Below are 19488 nucleotides of genomic sequence, written 5' to 3'. Positions count from 1 at the left end.
TGACCAGGGAAGCTCTAGCAGGGCAGAAATTTGACGAACTGACTTGTTGGAAAGGTGGCGTCTTATGATTGTGCCACTTTGAAAGTCACTGAGTTCTTAAGTAAGGCCATTCTACTGCCAATGTTTGTCTATGGAGATTGCTGAAATATGGAGAGGCTGAAATAGCTGAATCCACTCATTTGAAGGGGTGTACATATGTTTTTGTATTTAGACTCTGCCCGGCAAGAATAAGGCAGACGTGTCCATATAGAGTTTAATTGGCTCATGGTCAGCACCACACATTAGAACACACAGGCTAGAAGTGAGCTTCATGTTACAATTAGGAATTGACTTGTGGTTCTGAAAGGTAAGAACCAGTATATATTGTTGTAAGCTATGCAGTAGGAACATCTACTCAGGAAAGAATCGCATAGCATTAGGGATGCCCTGATATAAAAGTATTGGCCGATACCGATATCCAGTATTTTCCTTGCGACCCCAAAAAATAACGATTCTGATACCAGCCTTTTAAGCATTCTGGTACTGTTAAATAGTTAACACACGGTAAAGGGTAAAGAGGCTCAGAGAGAATTCCACCGAGTACCTTTAAGTTTTAACCCCGCGGTTTATGTCGAGCAGGCGTTTCAATGCCTTGACCGAGGGTATCACGTCTGCTGCAGACGCAGTTGATTATCTTATGTCTCGAGTCAGTTGTTTGAATGGCGCTAGGAGTGTGTTCATGTTTCCAAGTTTCAATGGTATGTTCTCAAATGCCATTGAAATGGAAGCAGGAGTATGAGAACCAGCACATTCTTGAGCATGTAATACGGCTTTCCTCAGTACGAAATCCTCGTCAACCCACTGTGCTGTCAGACTTAGCATGCTCATGGGGCTGACATCGCTGGTCCAAATGTCAGTCGTTAAGCCAACATCATCCACGACAGAGAACGGTTGATTGTCAATGGCAATGCATTCAATTATCTAGGTGTTAATGGGTTTTGCCTTCGAGTTGTCTTGCTGAAATGTTCTTACTCTTTCAAATGACTGCTCAACTTGAACTTGTTTAGCTGTTTGAAGTGTGTTGTATTTTTAGTGCCGTCATTGTCATCTACTTACGTTATACGTATGCACATCAGCTTTGACATTGGTTTTGCACATCGCCTTTAAACTAGACATCAGGCCGATGTTGGCACTTTTAGTTAATATTGTCCAATTCCGATATGCTCACCGATTATATTGTGCAGGGATATACTGGTAGCCTAGTGGTTAGGGGGCGGCAGGTAGCCTAGTGGTTAGAGCATTGGACTAGTAACCGAAAGGTTGCAAGATGGAATCCCTGAGCTGACAAGGTACAAATCTGTCGTTCTGCCTCTGAACAAGGCAGTAAACCCACTGTTCCTAGGCCGTCATTGAAAATACGTATTTGTTCTTAACTGACTTGCCTAGTTAAATAAAGGTAAAAAATAAAATTTAAAAAAACCATTCAAATAACAGTATAAACATCTCACAGGAGAGAGAACTTACTTTGACATGATTTATGGCCCTTGCTCTCAGGACTGGTGGTGCTCATATCTGTTCTTTTTCTGGTGCCATAGAGTCAAATCTCACTGCGCATGCAGGGCCGAGGACAGACTGAAACTTCTAGAATCTCGCACCATGGCTTAAAGATGCACTACTATGCAGGAGTCACGCCGCCATTTCCTGGTTGCTATAATAGTTTGCCTAATTCCAGTTTGTGTCAAAACAAGCAGGTATAGTGTGGAGAGTCATTGTACCATCGAAACCGCTGTGAAATATATTTTCCATAAACAAAAATATTTTATTTTCAGCTTTTTGAAACTGGTGTACAAAACAGAAGGTAAAATGCAAAAACTAAACTTAAGAACGGGAAGCATAAAAATATCGCGCATTGAACTTATCCTCCACTTTTTTAGACTTGCTTTGAATGAGAATGACATATCTATAACTAATTTCTATGTGAAATTGGTCAGGTTGCCCAAAAAGTCAAGTATTGCAGCTTTAACAGTTGCGCAAACTATGAAAGCGCAGAGGTAAATAGCGCATTACAGGCTAAAGGTATTAACCATCTCTAAACAAGAACATCTGTTGCACAACACTCATGCATTCAATTCAATACAGGCCCTTATAAACAACATGCACATTGAGTATCTGAAATGTACATAAGCTCCAGCGGTACTATACAGCTTCAGTCACATGTGCAGACGTATCCTTTTTTACGTGCTCCATTGTTTAATTATGCATTAGTAAAATATACTCTTTATGTTAGGTTTTTATTGAGGTATTTGCTGCTGTTTTGTTTTTGGCATCAGGCCAATGATGTTGCTAATGTTTGTTGTTGTAGAAAGGCCTATGATAGTTGTTAATTTATTTGTTTGTTTACAGGCATTTGTTGTTGAGGACAACAAGCAGGTGATCCTAGAGGGACAGCTTCATGTGGCCCTACAGACCATCGACAAAGAGGCCTGCTCTTTGACACAGAAAGAGGTAAACGCATGTAACAATTGTAAACATTCAAATCACCATTTTGTTCTAACTGTGTAGTGTACACACAAGCTGAATAACTATACACACTCCTGGACTCCTTTGCATTGCGACTAAAGCACAAGCAAAACAAAGCGATCCGACTTCTTGGAGAACGCTACCTCTCTCTCATTCACTACCTAAAAGCCCCTATATCTCCCTGCCAAGGTCCAACAGGGCGTCGAGTGTTTACTTGGCCACCTCCCAAACACCCTGTAAGCTGTGGGGCCAGGGTGACACTGGAAAGCTTGGTATGTCGGACTCAGGCCTGGTAGAGGTTTTTACAGGGTTAGTGTCTACTCTGACCTATGCTCCTCATGGGTTTATAGGCCAACATGAGTAAGGAAGGGTCTACTCTACACAGATGAGTGCTTAAGAGGCAGGCCCATGATTTGCTATCTCAAGGCTGAGTGGAGGATTTTCTTTGAATTGAACAAACTTTATTGATCCTCAGAGGTAAAATTCAATTGGTCACCACTAAACAGCATAGGAGACATACAGTAAGGGAGGCAATATACTGTACACAGATGCATCAACACATATACAATGCATTCGGAAAGTACAGACCCCTTGACTTTTTCCACATTTTGTCCCGTTACAGCCTTATTCTAAAATGGATTAAATAGTTGTTCCCTCTCATTAATCTACACAAAATGCACCGTAAAGATAAAGCAAAAACAGGTTTTTAGATATTTTTGCAAAAACTGAAATATGACATAATTATTCAGAACCTTTACTCAGGACTTTGTTGAAGCACCTTTGGTACTGATTTACAGCCTCAAGTCTTCTTGGGTATGACTCTACAAGCTTGGCACACCTGCATTTTGAGAGTTTGTTCCATTATTCTCTGCAGATCCTCTCAAGCAATGTCAGGTTGGAAGGGGAGCGTCACTGCATAGCTAATATCAGGTATCTCCAGAGATGTTCGATCGGGTTCAAGTCTGGGCTCTGGCTGGGCCACTCAAGGACATTCAGAGATTTGTCCCGAAGCCACTTGTGCGTTGTCTTTGCTGTGTGCTTAGGGTTGTTGTCCTGTTGGAAGAGGTCCTGAACCTTCACCCCAGTCAGGTCCTGAGTGCTCTGGAACAGGTTTTCATCAAGGATCTCCCTGTACTTTGCTCTGCTTGTCTTTCTCTCAATCCTGACTAGTCTCTCAGTCCCTGTTGCTTAAAAACATCCCCACAGCATGATGCTGCCACTACCATGCTTCACCGTAGGGATGGTGCCAGGTTTCCTCCGGACGTGATGCTTGGAATTCAGGGCACCAATATTTCTCATGGTCTGAGAGTCCTTTAGGTGCTTTATGCCAAACTCCAAGCGAGCTGTCATTTGCCTTTTGCCTAGGAATGGCTTCCTTCTGGCCGCTCTAGCATAAAGGCCTGATTGCTGGAGTGCTTCAGAGATGGTTGTCCTTCTGGAAGGTTCTCCCATCTCCACAGAGGAACTCTGTCAGCTTGACCATCGGGTTCTTGGTCACCTCCCTGACCAAGGCCCTTCTCCGATTTCTCAGTTTGGCCGGGTGGCCAGCTCTAGGTAGAGTCCTGGTGATTCCAAACTTCTTCCATTTAAGAATGGAGGCCACAGTGTTCTTGGATCTTCAATGCTGCAGAAATGTTTTGGTACCCTTCCCCAGATCTGAGCCTCGTCACTACCCTGTCTCGGAGCTCTATCGACAATTCCTTCAACCTCCATGGCTTGGTTTTTGCTCTGACATGCACTGTCAACTGTGTGACCTTATATAGACAGGTGTGTGCCTTTCCAAATCATGTCCAATCAATTGAATTTACCACAGGTGGACTCTAATCAAGTTGGAGAAACATCTCAAGGATGATCAATGGAAACAGGATGCACCGGAGCTCAATTTCAAATCTCATAGCAGTATATGAATACTTATGTAAATAAGGTATTTTGTAAAAAAAAAAATGGTTTTATACATTTGCAAACATTTCTCGACCTGTTTTCACTTTGTCATTATGGGGTATTGTGTGTCAATTGATGAGAACAATTAATATAATACATTTTAGAATAAGGCTGTAACATAACAAAATGTGAAGAAATTCAAGGGTTCTGAGTACTTTCTGAATGCACTGTACTTGCGCATGGATGGCTAGTCAAAGTACAGTATATGACGTCTATAGAAATGTATTCAATAGGTTTGTATTGACGTCATATCATTCTGATGTATACCTTTTTATATTGTTCTTGCTGTATATGTCCTATGTTGGTGACTGTATTTAGTCTCTAAGGATCAATAAGGTTGATGTTTCATACCACCTTGGTACTCAGCTGGAATGATATAGCTTTAAGATTGTTGAATGTTTTATTAGTGACGCTCTCAATGCTGACAGTGAACCAACCAACGCTTGCGCTCTTCAAAATGTTTCTCTCTCCAGCAGTAGTCAAGGATGAGCTTAGCAATGTCAAGTATATCCAACTAACTGCCACACATGTTCATGAACATACTCACTTACCATCTCACACACACATCTTGCATTTTGCCAGGGTGTTTAAGGAGTGTGTGTGTGTATGTTGATGATGTCATGCTGTCTAACAGTGATTACGGAGAGAGGAATGCCCTTCAGGAGTGATTGGTGCAGAGATGGACAGTGGCTCCCTCCATCTCTGCTTAAACGACTAAGGAAGGTCAGATGACTTGTTTAGTAGGTGGAGAGAGGGATGGCTGATGGTTTGCTTTACTGAGAGTGAGAGCTGTCTCCAGAGAGTGGCCAGTGGAGGGCATTGAGGGACATAGAAGTCTTAGACTACATACAGACTAAGTAAAGTACCTCAGCTCCATACTCTACTGATGTGCTGTTATAGGCCTACTATACAGATGGATGTTTATATACAGTCCCAGTCAAAAGTTTGGACACACCTACTCATTCAAGGGTTGTTCTTTATTTTTAACATAAAAATTATGAAATAACACACATGGAATCATGTAGTAACCAAAAAAAGTGTTAAACAAATCAAAGTATATTTTCTATTTGAGATTCTTCAAAGAAGCCACCCTTTGCCTCTGACAGCTTTTCACACTCTTGGCATTCTCTCAACCAGCTTCATAAGGTAATCACGTGGAATCCATTTAAATTAACAGGTGTGCCTTGTTAAGTTCATTTGTGGAATTTCTTTCCTTGAACATATCAGTGGTGTTGTGACAAGGTAGGGGTGGTATACAGAAGATGGCCCTATTTGGTAAAAGACCAAGTCCATTTTATGGCAAGAACAGCTCAAATAAGTAAAGAGAAGCGACAGTCCATTATTACTTTAAGACATGAAGGTCAGTCAATCCAGAACATTTCAAGAACTTTGAAAGTTTCTTCAAGTGCAGTCGCAAAAACCATCAAGCGCTATGATGAAACTGGCACTCATGAGGACCGCCACAGGAAAGGAAGACCCAGAGATTACCTCTGCTGCAGAGGATAAGCTTATTTCAGTTACCAGTCTCAGAAATTGTAGCCCAAATAAATTTGTCACAGAGTTCAAGTAACAGACACATCTCAACATCCAACCGTTCAGAGGAGACTGTGAATTGCTGCAAAGAAACTACTAAAGGACACCAATAAGAATAGACTTGCTTGGGCAAAGACGCACAGGCAATGGACGTTAGGTCTGATGAGTGAGTCCAAATTTGAGATTTTTGTTTCCAAGCGCCGTGTCTGTGAGACGCAGAGTAGGTGAACGGATGATCTCCGTATGTCTGGTTCCCACCGTGAAGCATGGAGGTGGTGTGGGGGTGCTTTGCTGGTGACACTGTCAGTGATTTATTTAGAATTTGTCTTCACTATTTTTCTACAATGCAGAAATAGTAAAAATAAAGAACAATTTAGCAGGTGTGTCCAAACTTTTGACTGGTTCTGTAGGTGATATTTGGCTCCGGATCCAGATTTTTGTCATTGAAATATTCTCTCTCTCATATACATTCATACATACATACATCACAGGCCCAAAGTCACATTCAGCAAAGATTAAAGCTGGTGTCTTTTTTTTCTTCTTGTTCTTCATGAAGACATATCGGAGGGTGATGAAACAAGCCATTAATTGTGTGTGAGAGAAAGTGACACCTTATCACACTTTACAAAATACATCAGTGAAGTTTTTTTCTTTTCACTTTTACCATACACGATCACATGCACATCACAGCGGTTCACTTCCCTCCCACACACAGTAGTGGGTTTAAGTGTACATCTGTAAGGAACAGACTAAAACTGTACCCACTGCCCGATGCAAGCAGTCTCCATCTCTTGTCTGTCTTCCTCCTGTGGAAGTGGTGCTTGATTTGGTTTTAGCATGAGATCCTCACGCCTGTCTAAAAATAACTTTCCCCTTGCTCCCTCTTCCACCCACTCACCCGGCCTGACCACATCCACATTGCCAGACTTTAAAAAAAAAAATGTATTATTGTTCTTTAACTCTCCCCTCACACACACCTTCCTCCAAGACAAGCCGTTGCAAAGCAACAGTGTCCACGACTCTGGTGGTGTGTGCCACCAGATCTCAACCCAATTGAACAATTATGGAAGATTCTGTAGCGGTGCCTGAGATTAGTTTTTTCCACCACCACCATCATCAACAACACCAATTGATCGAATTTATTGTGGAAGAATGGTGTCACGTCCCTCCAATAGAGTTCCAGACTTGTAGAATCTATGTCAAGGTGCACTGAAGCTGTTCTGGTGACACTGCTTGTTTATAAAGGTAACTATGTTTGACATAATGGTCTCTGACTTTATTAAGAAAGTTTGTGAACCCTTTAGGGTTTTCTGTATTTCTGCAAACGTTTGACCTAAAAAAAAAAATCAGATCTTCATCTAAGTACTAATAATAGATCAAGTGCACCTGATGTTAAACAAAATAACAAACAATTCTACTTTTCATTATTGATTAAATTGATCCAACATTCTATTTGTTGGAAAAGGTACGTGAACCTCTAGATTAATCTGCTCAAAGTGTATTAAAGTAGTCAAAAGTTAAGTATTTGGCCCCATATTCCCAGCACACAATGACTACATCAAGCTTGTGACTCTTCAAACTTGTTTGATGCATTTGCAGTTTGTTTTGGTCATGTCATGAGTTGTTTTGCCCAATAGTAACTGAATGGTGAGTAAAATATTTTAAAGTGAGTAGATAAGATGTTTTTGAACACTTCTAAATGAATCCTGATAAATGGCACGATTTAAGAAAAACCTTGAATGAATATTTGAGAGAGAAAGTTAGAGGCTACAACAAAACGTTCTCGGTGTCGCCTCCTTTTTATCCGGTAAAATGCAAGATTAACTTCACGCAAACATCTAGAATTGTTTTAAAATGGTCATACCATGTATCATTTAGCTATTTGATTTCGACTTTAGGTATACATTTGAATGTTTTTATTATTTGATAGAATGTTGAATTTGGCCTTTCTACTCTAGCCAATAGAAAAACAATTTGAATAACACATAAATGGCAAAGACAGTCTAAAATTAAATAAAAAGGAATAAGAAAGCTCAGGATGTATTTTTTTTGACACCTTTTAACCCCTTTATTTTGTTGTCACAAAACTACCTCCATACATCCATTCAATTGTATGGGCTACCTTCAGACGAGTCCCGTGACACTTGTAGGGGTCACATAGCAAAACGGAGACCACCATCGTGCACGGCAATAGCTGGATGAGAGTTGTGTAGCTAAATATTAGGCCACTCATTAGCTAAATATTAGCTCTATAAATATTTACCTGTCAAAGTGCAAGGATTTTATTTTTCACAGATTATGAAATGGCAGATCTGTGCGTTCTTCCAGGCTATGCTCTGCAGTAGTTGGGCAGCAAAGCTCCACTATTGATTAGGCCTAGATTTTTAGACTAATATTATTCTACCTAGGCTACAACACAGTGCAATTAGGAATGTATTATTGTTATAAAGTGAGTGCACACTTATTAGCTAGGGCTGCAGTGATGTAGGTACATTTTTAAATTATACTTTTTTAAATCACATTTATTAGGATCCTCAGCTACTCTTCCTGGGTTCCACACAAAACATGACATAAGACAGAACATTTAATAGACAACAACCGCCTAAGGATAAAAAAAAGTCACATAGCTTATGGAGTACGTGTGTGTCAGTGCTGTGTGGTAAGTTGACAATGTAAACAATTTGGAATTGAACACATTAATGCTTCTGAAAATAAAAATACTAGCATGTATAGTATTGATATTAACCCTCTGATTACAGTAAAGACAAGAACCGCTTAAACGTCACATGCGCCGAATACAACTGGTGTGGACTTTACCGTGAAATGCTTGCTTGCAAGACCTTCCAATTTTTAAAAATTATAATAATAGTAACACGAGGAATAAAATACACAAGAATGGCGCTATATAAGGGAGTACCATAAAGCCTCTGCCTGATTATGCAACCATTTGGTTCCATTATGGGTCTATTCTCAATCATTTACAACATCCAGAAAAGTACATTAGTGTACTCATGGTGTATTTTGATCACACCATCTTGCTCTCACACTGACTGACCAAAATCTGTTTCTATTGGACAAATTCAGGTAGGTCCCGCTTCATAAAAAAAACAACATTTTGCAACAGAATCTGCGTAATGAATACGCTCTTGTTCTTTTGGTTTCTCTATTTTACATTCAGCAAGCAAGCTGTAGTAGTAAATACAATGACCCAAATAAGTGTACAACAAGCTATTGTAGGCCTAGTCTACCTTTTTTCCTGGGACTCCAAGAGCTAAAGAGGAATTATTATGAATAATATGAAATGACAAGCAGCCTAGGATGAACGTATCGCTCGAAAAAGGAGAACAGCTTTTCACCTACAGATAGTCCAGAAATGGACTGTTGTCCTCCCCATCCGGTAGCAATAACTCCAACACCCAATTTTAATGCTTTCGCTTTTTTCCGCATTGAGGAACTATCTCCTTTCAACTCCAAAATTCCATTAAATTCTTCTGGACTCTTCATCAGACAGAGACTGCAAAGAAAGCTAGCTCCCCATGTCATCTCTACAAGCCATATTTGATTTGCCAGATACTCTACACGATCTGGATACACCAAGCACAAAGGGGACTGATCGAACAACCAATGCAAGGTAAAAGCGAAATGCCCACCCAGCCGGGCATACCAGGAGAATGAGAGTTCATTATGTAAATTCCAAATTTACCTCTGGGTAATAATTGGCTAAATTTCAACTGGAAAAACACACACTTTCAATACAAAACGCAGGTGAAATGGTTTATAACATGGCTTTTCTTGATGGTTTGCGTTTTGAAAATGCAGATTTAGGAACTCTAACGCGACTGCCTATACTGGCGCTTAGGCCAGGTAGTCTGTGTGTGTGTGTTCACACAATTTACATTAACTGATAAATATAATTAAATAAACCACAACTTCATTATCACTGTGCCGTTTGCGAGCTCTCCAAACGTGTACGCTACGAGAATGAGAACGGTATGCAGTATTAATGCATTGAATAAACAGAAATGACCACAACCAAACATTCTAGATTAATGGGGAAATGGCAATGATTAATGGTAGCCTACATTTACTACTGGTGATAATGTTGATATATAGTGGGAAATTCTTAAACATCAACAAACAAAACCATGAATGAGCACTTTAGTGGGAGAGTGCAGTATCTGTACTTTTATATTTTTGCCAACTTTTACTTCACTACATTCCTAAAGAAAATTGTGTACTTTTTATTCCATTTTCCCTGACACCCAAAATAACTCTTTACATTTGGAATGTTTAGCAGGACCAGAAAATTGTTACGTGATTATCAAGAGAACCTCCTTGGTCATCCCTACTGCCTCTGATCTGGTGGACTCACTAAACACTTGTGCTTCATTTAAGCAATAAGGCCCGAGGAGGTGTGGTATATTGCAAATATACCACGGCTAAGGACACATCACAAACCCCAGAGGTGCCTTGTTGCTATTTTAAACCGTTTATCAATGTAATTAGAGCAGTACAAATAAGTATTTTGTTTTAGCACGGCTGTCAGCCAATAAGCATTCAGGGCTTGAACCACCCAGTTTATAATTGTAAATAATGTTGAGTGTGTCCCTGGCTTTCTGTAAATAAATAAAAAAGCATAATGGCGCTATCTGGTTTGCTTATTATAAGTCATTTGAAATTATTTATACGTTCTTTTACTTTTGATACTTAAGTATTTTTCAAACCAAATACTTTTAGAGTTTTATTCAAGTTATATTTTACTGGGTGACTTTCACTTATACTTGAGTCATTTTCTATTAAGGTATCTTTACTTTAACTAAAGTATGACAATTGGGTACTTTTTCTACCACTGGTTGCCACACCGTACTCTATATATATTAATATTAGATGGTTATGGTTAATTTTTTATCAGTTTGAGTACTCGATTACTCATGCCAATTCCTCCAATTGTTTTTATTTGTTTAATAAGTTTTGCTTAATCTGTTAGGACTAAGATGAAGATCTGATCACTTTAGGTCAAATTTATACAGAAAATCCTAAAGGGTACACAAACTTTCTCTTGCCACTAATGGTGTGTAAGTATATTCCTCTGTTCTGTAGTAAGACTTCCGAGATGTACAGTGCATTCGGAAAGTATTCAGACCTCTGGACCGTCTACACATTTTTATTACATTACAGCCTTATTCTAAAATGGATTAAATAGATTTTTCCCTCATGAATCTACACACACTACCCCATAATGACAAAGCAAAAAACAGGTTTTTGGACATTTTTGCATACATTTACCTAAGTATTCAGACCCTTTACTCAGTACTTTGCTGAAGGACCTTTGGCAGCGATTACAGCCTCGAGGCTTCTTGGGTATGATAATACAAGCTTGGCACACATGTATTTGAGGAGTTTCTCCCATTCTTCTCTGCAGATCCTCTAAAGCTCTGTCAAGTTGGAAGGGGAGTGTCGCTGCACAGCTATTTTCAGGTCTCTCCAGGATGGGCCACTCAAGGACATTCAGAAACTTGTCCTGAAGCCACTCCTGCGTTGTCTTGCCTGTGTGCTTAGGGTTGTTGTCCTGTTGGAAGGAGAACCTTCGCCCCAGTCTGCGGTCCTGAGCACTCTGGAGCAGGTTTTCAATAAGGATCTCTGAACTTTGCTCTGTTCATCTTTCCCTCGATCCTGACTAGTCTCCCAGTCCCTGCCACTGAAAAACATCCCCACCGCATGATGTTGCCACCACCATGCTTCACCGTAGAAATGGTGCCAGGTTTCCTCCAGACCTTGGTTTCATCAGACGAGAGAATCTTGTTTCTCATGGGGATAATTTTTTTTAGGTGCCTTTTGGCAACTCCAAGCTGGCTGTTGTGCGTTTTACTTAGTAGTGGCTTCTGTGTGGCCACTCTAGCATAAAGGCCTGATTGGTGGAGTGCTGCAGAGATGGTTATCCTTCTGTAAGGTTTTTCAATCTCTGCAGAGGAACTCTGGCTCTCTGTCAGTGTCCATCAGGTTCTTGGTCACCTCCTTGACTTAGGCCCTTCTCCCCCGATTGCTCAGTTTGGCTGGGCGGCCAGCTCTAGGAAGAGCCTTGGTGGTTCCAGACTTCTTCCATTTAAGAATGGAGGCCAGTGTTCTTGGCGACCTTCAATGCTGCATGCATTTTTTGGTACCCTTCCCCGGATCTGTGCCTCAACACAACCCTGTCTCGACTCTCTACAGACAATTCCTTCGACCTCATGGCTTGGTTTTTGCTCTAACATTCACTGTCAACTGTGGGACCTTATATTGACAGGTGTGCGCCTTTCCAAATCATGTCCAATCAATTGAATTTACCACTGGTGGACTCCAATCAAGTTGTAGAAACATCAAGGATGATCAATGGAAACAGGATGCAGCGTAGATAATTTGAGTCTCATAATAAAGGGTCTGAATACTTATGTAAATAATGTATTTTTGTTTTAACACTTGCACACATTTCTAACCTGTTTTCGCTTTGTCACAATGGGGTATTGTGTGTAGATTGAGGACAATATTTTAATCAATTTTAGAATAAGGCTGTAACGTAACAAAATGTGGAAAAAGTAAAGTGGTCTGAATACTTTCCGAATACACTTTGTATCGGCAGTATGTTTGAGGTAATGGTGTTGATGTTTACTCTTCCTGCGTCCTGATCTGATTTGTGTTCCTCTGTCCTGTTGTAGGAGGCTCAGGAGATGGTGCTGCTGAAGTTTAAACCGGAGCTGCCGCCTCCAATGACACGGCCCTCTATGGAACAACTCTCCCACCTCATCAAGACCAACCTGCAGTACCCAGAGAGCTACAGCCATCCCTTCAATCAGAAGAGGTAGCACACACACGTAACATGACCAGCTAGCTAAACAATATAATTATCAAACCGAAAAATAGCATAATGAGAGTAATTTAAAATAGCCAGCGACATGTGCTCACAGTCTTCAGCTTTGTAATGGTACAAGCATTGACTGCAGCAGTGCTCCGTGTTGTTATGCGACTGAAAGGTTCTATGGGGTGAAGAAAAGGAGACATGATTAATGGTGTAAAAATATATATATATTTATGGCTCTTTTGGCTCTCTCTCTCTTCTCCCCCCCGTAGTCTGTGTATGGTTCCAGTCACTTTGACTCTGTCTAACTGCTCCCTGGCTCAAGTTGATGTCATCATTGACCTACGCCACAAAGCTACAAGGTAAACATAACACAAACTCACTGTGTGCTGTTAAATCTGCCATCTGTTCCTCATGTCCCTGACCAAATGTTTAACTGATACACTGCATTCTATTTATCCTCCTGGTTTGAATGCGCTTTCTATTTTCTTCTCCCTCTGCCGTAAATCCCTCTTTCTCTCTCACTTTTCTCCCATCCCTCTCCTCCCTCCATCAGCCCTGAGTCTCTCGAGGTGCATGGTTCGTTTACATGGCTGGGCCAGACACAATTCAAAATGCAGTTGGGGGCACAAGAAGTGATGCGAGTGCAGCTGCGAGCCTGCTTCCTGCATGCGGGCGTCTATAATCTGGGAACGCCACGGGTCTTTGCCAAACTGGCGGACCAGGGAGCCATGTGTGAGACCAGCCAGCAGACGGCCACGCCAGCACTCATCATCATCATCAACAGCACCTGAACATTGTCCCGCCCCATCATCAATAGCCAATTAACCATCTGTCAATCATCACTAGCAAGGCTCCAGAATCCCCCATTGGTTGGCAACAACAGGGTTGAGAGAAGCACCCAGCAAGAAATATCTTCCACATCCCATCTTTCCACCCAGTTTCAAATCACCCACTCTACTCCCCGCCCTAAAAAGTTGACACAGTTTTCCAATTATGTAAAAACAAAATAGAATGTTCTAGTTAAATTGTGCATCAGTTCAGCTTGTAACCACTTTGATGGTCTGACTTAACTATTTTATGTCCCAGCAACAAAGCAAAACATCATGGATTTACATGTGGAAGAAGGAACTATTTTCTCTCTCTGCATATGAGTCTATCATCTCAGTGGAGGCGCGTGAAAGGGAAGGACACAGAACAGACAAAGACATTCTAAGCAAAGACAATGACCTGTCTCCTATGGTAACGGTGGCATCTGTCTGCCGCCAGAGATTTTTATTTTATTTTTACTGTTGAAAAAAGAATCACAGGTTGTTGTTGAGATATCACAGTAGTGATTGCATTGTTTACTTCCTGGATTAACCTGGATGAGGAAGTAGAAAGAACTGCCCCACATGGACCAGACTGTCGGCACATCACAAACCCTTCAGAATATGAACCAGAGGTTGACCACTATACTATGATGAACGAATCCTTTGACTGACAGGCCCTGATGCTGCCTGCCCCACCTGTCTGTAGTCCATCTGGATTTTCTGTGCTGTCAGTCCCCACGAGCACACACGTAATTTTCTACAAAACAAACTAATGAATCAATCAAATCAAAATGTTCCCTGTACTTCTCCCTCATTGGACCTCCTCCACCTTGTGATCAAGCTGTTATTTAAATGTATGTATTTACTCAACTGCTTTTCAGATGAAAATGATGTATTATATTTATAACAAATTTACTGTAAATAGAAATAAAACGTAACCAATGATATGGGCTGTGAGATACAGTAACTGTCTCTGTATGGTGAAATGTGTGGATGATGTCTGGATTTGTAATACTTTTCAGGGCAAGTTTTATTTTGCATTCCAAATGGCACCCTGTTCCATATATATTACACTACTTTTGACCAGATCCCAATGTGTACTATAAAAGGAGTAGCGTGCCATTTGGGGAAAAATACTTAATGACTCTCTTTGATGCAGTGAATATAGTCCGATCCTCAATTAGCCTATCTCTGTAGATCTGCTCCGTCTCTCAATGCCAACTCTGTTTTAAGTGCATTAGTAGCGACGTCTTTGTCAAGCTGTCCTCTGTCGGTATAGCTCCCTGATACACACACTTACACTGATGTGCGTCTATCTCAGTATCAGTTTCTCAGTCAAATGGATTCTCTAATCGCCGAATACTAATTATTTAGATTGCGTCTGACAGATGCAATTTGAAAACTTTTTGTAAAGTATTACAAATGATATTGTAAAATGGTGTTTAAAATGTATGCCTAGCCAGGAGCTTTCACATTCAAGGATACACAGAGAAACTCAACCTAGTAGATCTGCTGACACATGCATATCTGGGCAAAGCTTAAAACATGAGATATTCAATTCAGATGTTTTAGTCGTGAAGTTGCCATTCTTTAATAAAGCATTAATAATCTTGTTGGTACCTAATAAATTAACTTAAGTTAAGTTGTAAAGTCCCCTGTGGTTCTCTACATTCTTAGGGAAAGAAGGGGTTCTACGGGCTTAACCTTGTAGTAGAATAACCCTTTATGGTTGTAGGAAGAACCCCGTAAAGGCAATTCGTAATCCAATTCCAACCTTGCCTTGAGGCCACAGGTATGTGATGCTGCTGTCAGACACATTTCCAAAGCTCAGATCATGTAAAAAGAGACATTTCAAAGGTAATTTCAAAGGCTGTATTCCATCAATGAGCAAAGTGCCCAGGAAAGGCTCCATAATGCTTTTAAATACCTGTGATAAACATAATAGAAAACCAAAAAAACATTAGTTAATCAACCATACTCCATAATTCATGAAGCAATATTTATTCTTATAGTCTATATTTATCTAAATGGAGCAAAATAATAAATATAGAATGAATAAAGTGGGAATTTGGCTCCAACAAACTCTTTCACCTGCAAGGAAAATGAAAGTGAGTCAGTCGGGTCTATAATTTCTATCTTAACCCCATCTGTCCTGGACTAAACTTCTGTGGCCTTTGTCACAGGATCAGGGTGTTGTCCACTCAGACAAATTATACAGTTATGGCTAATGACTGGCTGTAGGAGTTGGCGAGAGCGCACAAACAGATCTGGGACCAGGCTAAGTAATGGTTCCTAACCCCCTCATTCTCCCTGTCCACTCTGACTTCCTACCTTTCTATAGTGACCAGATAGAGTAGCAACACCCCTGGCTCCTACTCCTCTCTCTCTGCCTCCCACCCCCTCTCAGGTGATTCTCATTCAGACAGGGAGGTCAGAGCGTCACCCTTCAGTTTCAGAGCTCAACTGGCTTGGCGCAGAGCTCTCTCCCTCTCACATATTAACTAATATAGGGGTAGATGGAGCAGGAGATGAGGGATGACTATACAGGCAAATGTACCATGAAAGAGAGAAAGCAGTCACAACCCTCTGAAAGCAGACAAAAATGACCATGAAGACAAGACTCATGCTGTCAGATGTCCTTACTCAACCCCGCTCTCACTGTCATGCATACACAGACAGGTAAAAATGCTTCCTCTGGCACCCCTCCCCTGCCCCCCACATACACGCTCCCAATTCAATAGACTTTATTGACATGGCAAGTTAAATCACTTACATTGTCAAAGTACACATGGTCGGACTAACAGTAATAATAGTAGTGGTGATAATGATATTTACAATAATCATAAATACAAGCTCTGTCTCACTGTAGAATTAGATATTTATCCACGTTTCTCCAAACATAACATTTCAAAGTCTTTTTGACACCCTGCTCAGTATCGTACCATTTCTACAAATTTAGAAGGTTAACGTTTTGGATAGGGTTAAAATATTCATTTTAGGGACCCATTCTGAATGGTTAGAGTAAGGGTAAAGGTTTGGGATAGGGTTAGAAACCCACCAATGGGATTGAACACGCAACCACAGAGTTTGTAAACCCAAAAGACGCAACATCGCAAGACTTCCGGGAACGTTGGCGAAGCAGACCAGACCGAGGTCTAAAGGCACAACCTAGATTCGAGCCAATGTCTTAAATCGTTGAACATGCTGTTATTCCAACCTCGTGAAAGGAGTGCTTTTTGATTTGATGGCCTGCACGTGCAGTTCGGTGCGAGTTGACCGTTTGACCTGTTTCTGCGCATGAGCTTAGCTAGCCAAAGTCACCATGACATCGACTACACGCATGATTTGAGTATTTCTATCTTCACACTGTACGATCTTTGACGCAACTTTCTGAACCAGATTCATCGGATTACGCCCATCCGCCACCCCTGTCCACAACACCCTAGCAAAATGTACACATACATGATGGTAACAGTGATCACCTAGTGGCCAATTTTGAAGGTGTTTCTAGATGTCCTCAAGACCTCTATAGACAACCAATTCCGAAGTCACTCTTGAGCGATCTGCCTGAATAAATAACAGTGATAGTGATAGGCTAGTTTTAACATGATTGAAAAGCTGCATGATATGAAAGCCAAAACAGAATACTGTTGTTACATTGTACTTCTCACACTCTCGTTCATTAGATGAAGAACCTGTCTTATGTTAATTTACACGTGTCAAATGGTGTCAACTTAATTGTATTGGATGCTCCTCTCCATGTTGGATTGCTTTGGTAGCACTCTCAGGTTTATAAGGGTGAGGGTCACGAAGCATACTGTGAATTCAGAACCCAAGAGAATTGAGGTAAAGAGAAGCTGTGTGTGCTACAGTAGATCTCGCTTTGTCGCTGTCTATGGTTCTGAAGCCACACTGCTGTGGTTGGTGGCAGGCACATTTGAAGTTGGATGTTTACATGCACCTTAGCCAAATACATTTAAACTCAGTTTTTCACAATTCTTGAAATGTAATCCTAGTAACAAATTCCCTGTCTTAGGTCAGTTAGGATCACCACTTTATTTTAAGAATGTGAAATGTCACAATAATAGTAGAGTGATTTATTTCAGGTTTATATTTCTTTCATCACATTCCCAGTGGGTCAGAAGTTTATATACTCAATTAGTATTTAGTAGCATTGCCTTTAAATTGTTAAACTTGGGTCAAATGTTTCGGGTAGCATTCCACAAGCTTCCCACAATAAGTTGGGTGAATTTTGACCCATTCCTCCTGACAGAGCTGGTGTAACTGAGTCCGGTTTGTAGGCCTCCTTGATTGCACACGCTTTTTCAGTGCTGCCCACAAATTTTCTATAGGGTTGAGGTCAGGGCTTTGTGATGGCCACTCCAATACCTTGACTTTGCTGTCCTTAAGCCATTTTGCCACAACTTGGAAGTATGCTTGGGATCATTGTCCATTTGGAAGACCCATATGTGACCAAGCTTTAACTTCCTGACTGATGTCTTGAGATGTTGCTGCAATATATCCACATAATTTTCCTTCCTCATGAAGCCATGTATATAGTGAAGTGCACCAGTTCCTCCTGCAGCAAAGCACCCCCACAAACATGATGCTGCCACCCCCGTGCTTCATGGTTGGGATGGTGTTCTTCGGTTTGCAAGCCTCCCCCTTTTTCCTTCAAACATAACGGTGGTCATTATGGCCAAATAGTTCCATTTTTGTTTCATCAGACCAGAGGATATTTCTCCAGAAAGTACGATCTTTGTCCCCATGTGCAGTTGCAAACCGTAGTATGCCTTTTTTATGCCGGATTTGGAGCAGTGGCTTCTTCCTTGCTGAGCGGCCTTTCAGGTTGTCGATATCGGACTCGTTTAACTGTTTCCTCCAGCATCTTCACAAGGTCCTTGGCTATTGTTCTGGGTTTGATTTGCACCTTTTGCACCAAAGTACGTACATCTCTAGGAGACAGAACACGTCTCCTTCCTGAGCAGTATGATGGCTGTGTGGTCCCATGGTGTTTATACTTGCGTACTATCGTTTGTACAGATGAACGTGGTACCTTCAGGCATTTGGAAATTGCTCCCAAGGATGAACCAGACTTGTGGAGGACTACCATTTTTTTCTGGGGTCTTGGCAGATTTATTTTGATTTTCCCATGATGTCAAGCAAAGAGTCACTGAGTTTGAAGGTAGGCCTTGAAATACATCCAGAGGTACACCTCCAATTGACTCAAATTATGTTAATTTGCTTATCAGAAGCTTCTAAAGCCATGACATCATTTTCTGGAATTTTCCAAGCTGTTTAAAGGCACAGTCAACTTAGTGTATGTAAACTTCTGACCCAATGGAATTGTGATAGTGAATTATACATTAAATAATCTGTCTGTAAACAATTGTTGGAAAAATGACTTGTGTCATGCACAAAGTAGATGTCCTAATCGACTTGCCAAAACTATAGTTTGTTAACAAGAATTTTGTTGAGTGGTAGAAAAACGAGTTTTAATGACTCCAACCTAAGTGTATGTAAACTTCCAACTTCAACTGTATCTTGTAACCTCACATGGTGCTATAGGCTGGCTGAATGTATTTCTCAGAAACAGTAGGCTATTTGGTTATTATAGTCCCTTAAATATAACAGACAGGCACCACATTTTCAGGTTGGTTTATTATCCTTGTGGAACCTGGAATTGACTGGTCTAGATTCCACGCAGGGTAGAACAGAGAACTGACTTGTTCCTGACAAAGATGTTATAATATACTCGGACAGAAGTAGTTCCTGCTTCCGAGCCGGCATGTCACAGAGTAGAGACTGGGCGTGGTTTAAACTCACCCAGCCTATAATTGATTGTTGGCGCACGAGCTGGTCCCAGCCCCC

At 40.9% G+C, this 19488-nt stretch overlaps 1 protein-coding gene across 2 annotated transcripts in view; it reads left to right on the top strand.

Moving 5' to 3' along the window:
* Positions 1 to 14564, top strand: part of LOC110521746 (trafficking protein particle complex subunit 8) — an 85260-nt gene extending 70696 nt beyond the window's left edge. For both annotated transcript variants that reach the window (XM_036969359.1, XM_036969360.1), the window contains 4 exons: positions 2383 to 2484; positions 12666 to 12808; positions 13078 to 13167; positions 13362 to 14564. In XM_036969359.1, coding sequence (XP_036825254.1) covers positions 2383 to 2484; positions 12666 to 12808; positions 13078 to 13167; positions 13362 to 13599 — 573 coding nt within the window. In that variant the 3' untranslated portion in view covers positions 13600 to 14564. The remainder of the gene's footprint in view (positions 1 to 2382; positions 2485 to 12665; positions 12809 to 13077; positions 13168 to 13361) is intronic.
* Positions 14565 to 19488: the final 4924 nt, after the last annotated feature.

Source organism: Oncorhynchus mykiss, chromosome 30, assembly GCF_013265735.2.
Source record: "Oncorhynchus mykiss isolate Arlee chromosome 30, USDA_OmykA_1.1, whole genome shotgun sequence".
In the NCBI taxonomy this organism is placed as follows: Eukaryota; Metazoa; Chordata; class Actinopteri; order Salmoniformes; family Salmonidae; genus Oncorhynchus; species Oncorhynchus mykiss.
Note: the sequence above shows the minus strand (reverse complement) of the source record. Positions and strands in the feature narration are given on the sequence as shown.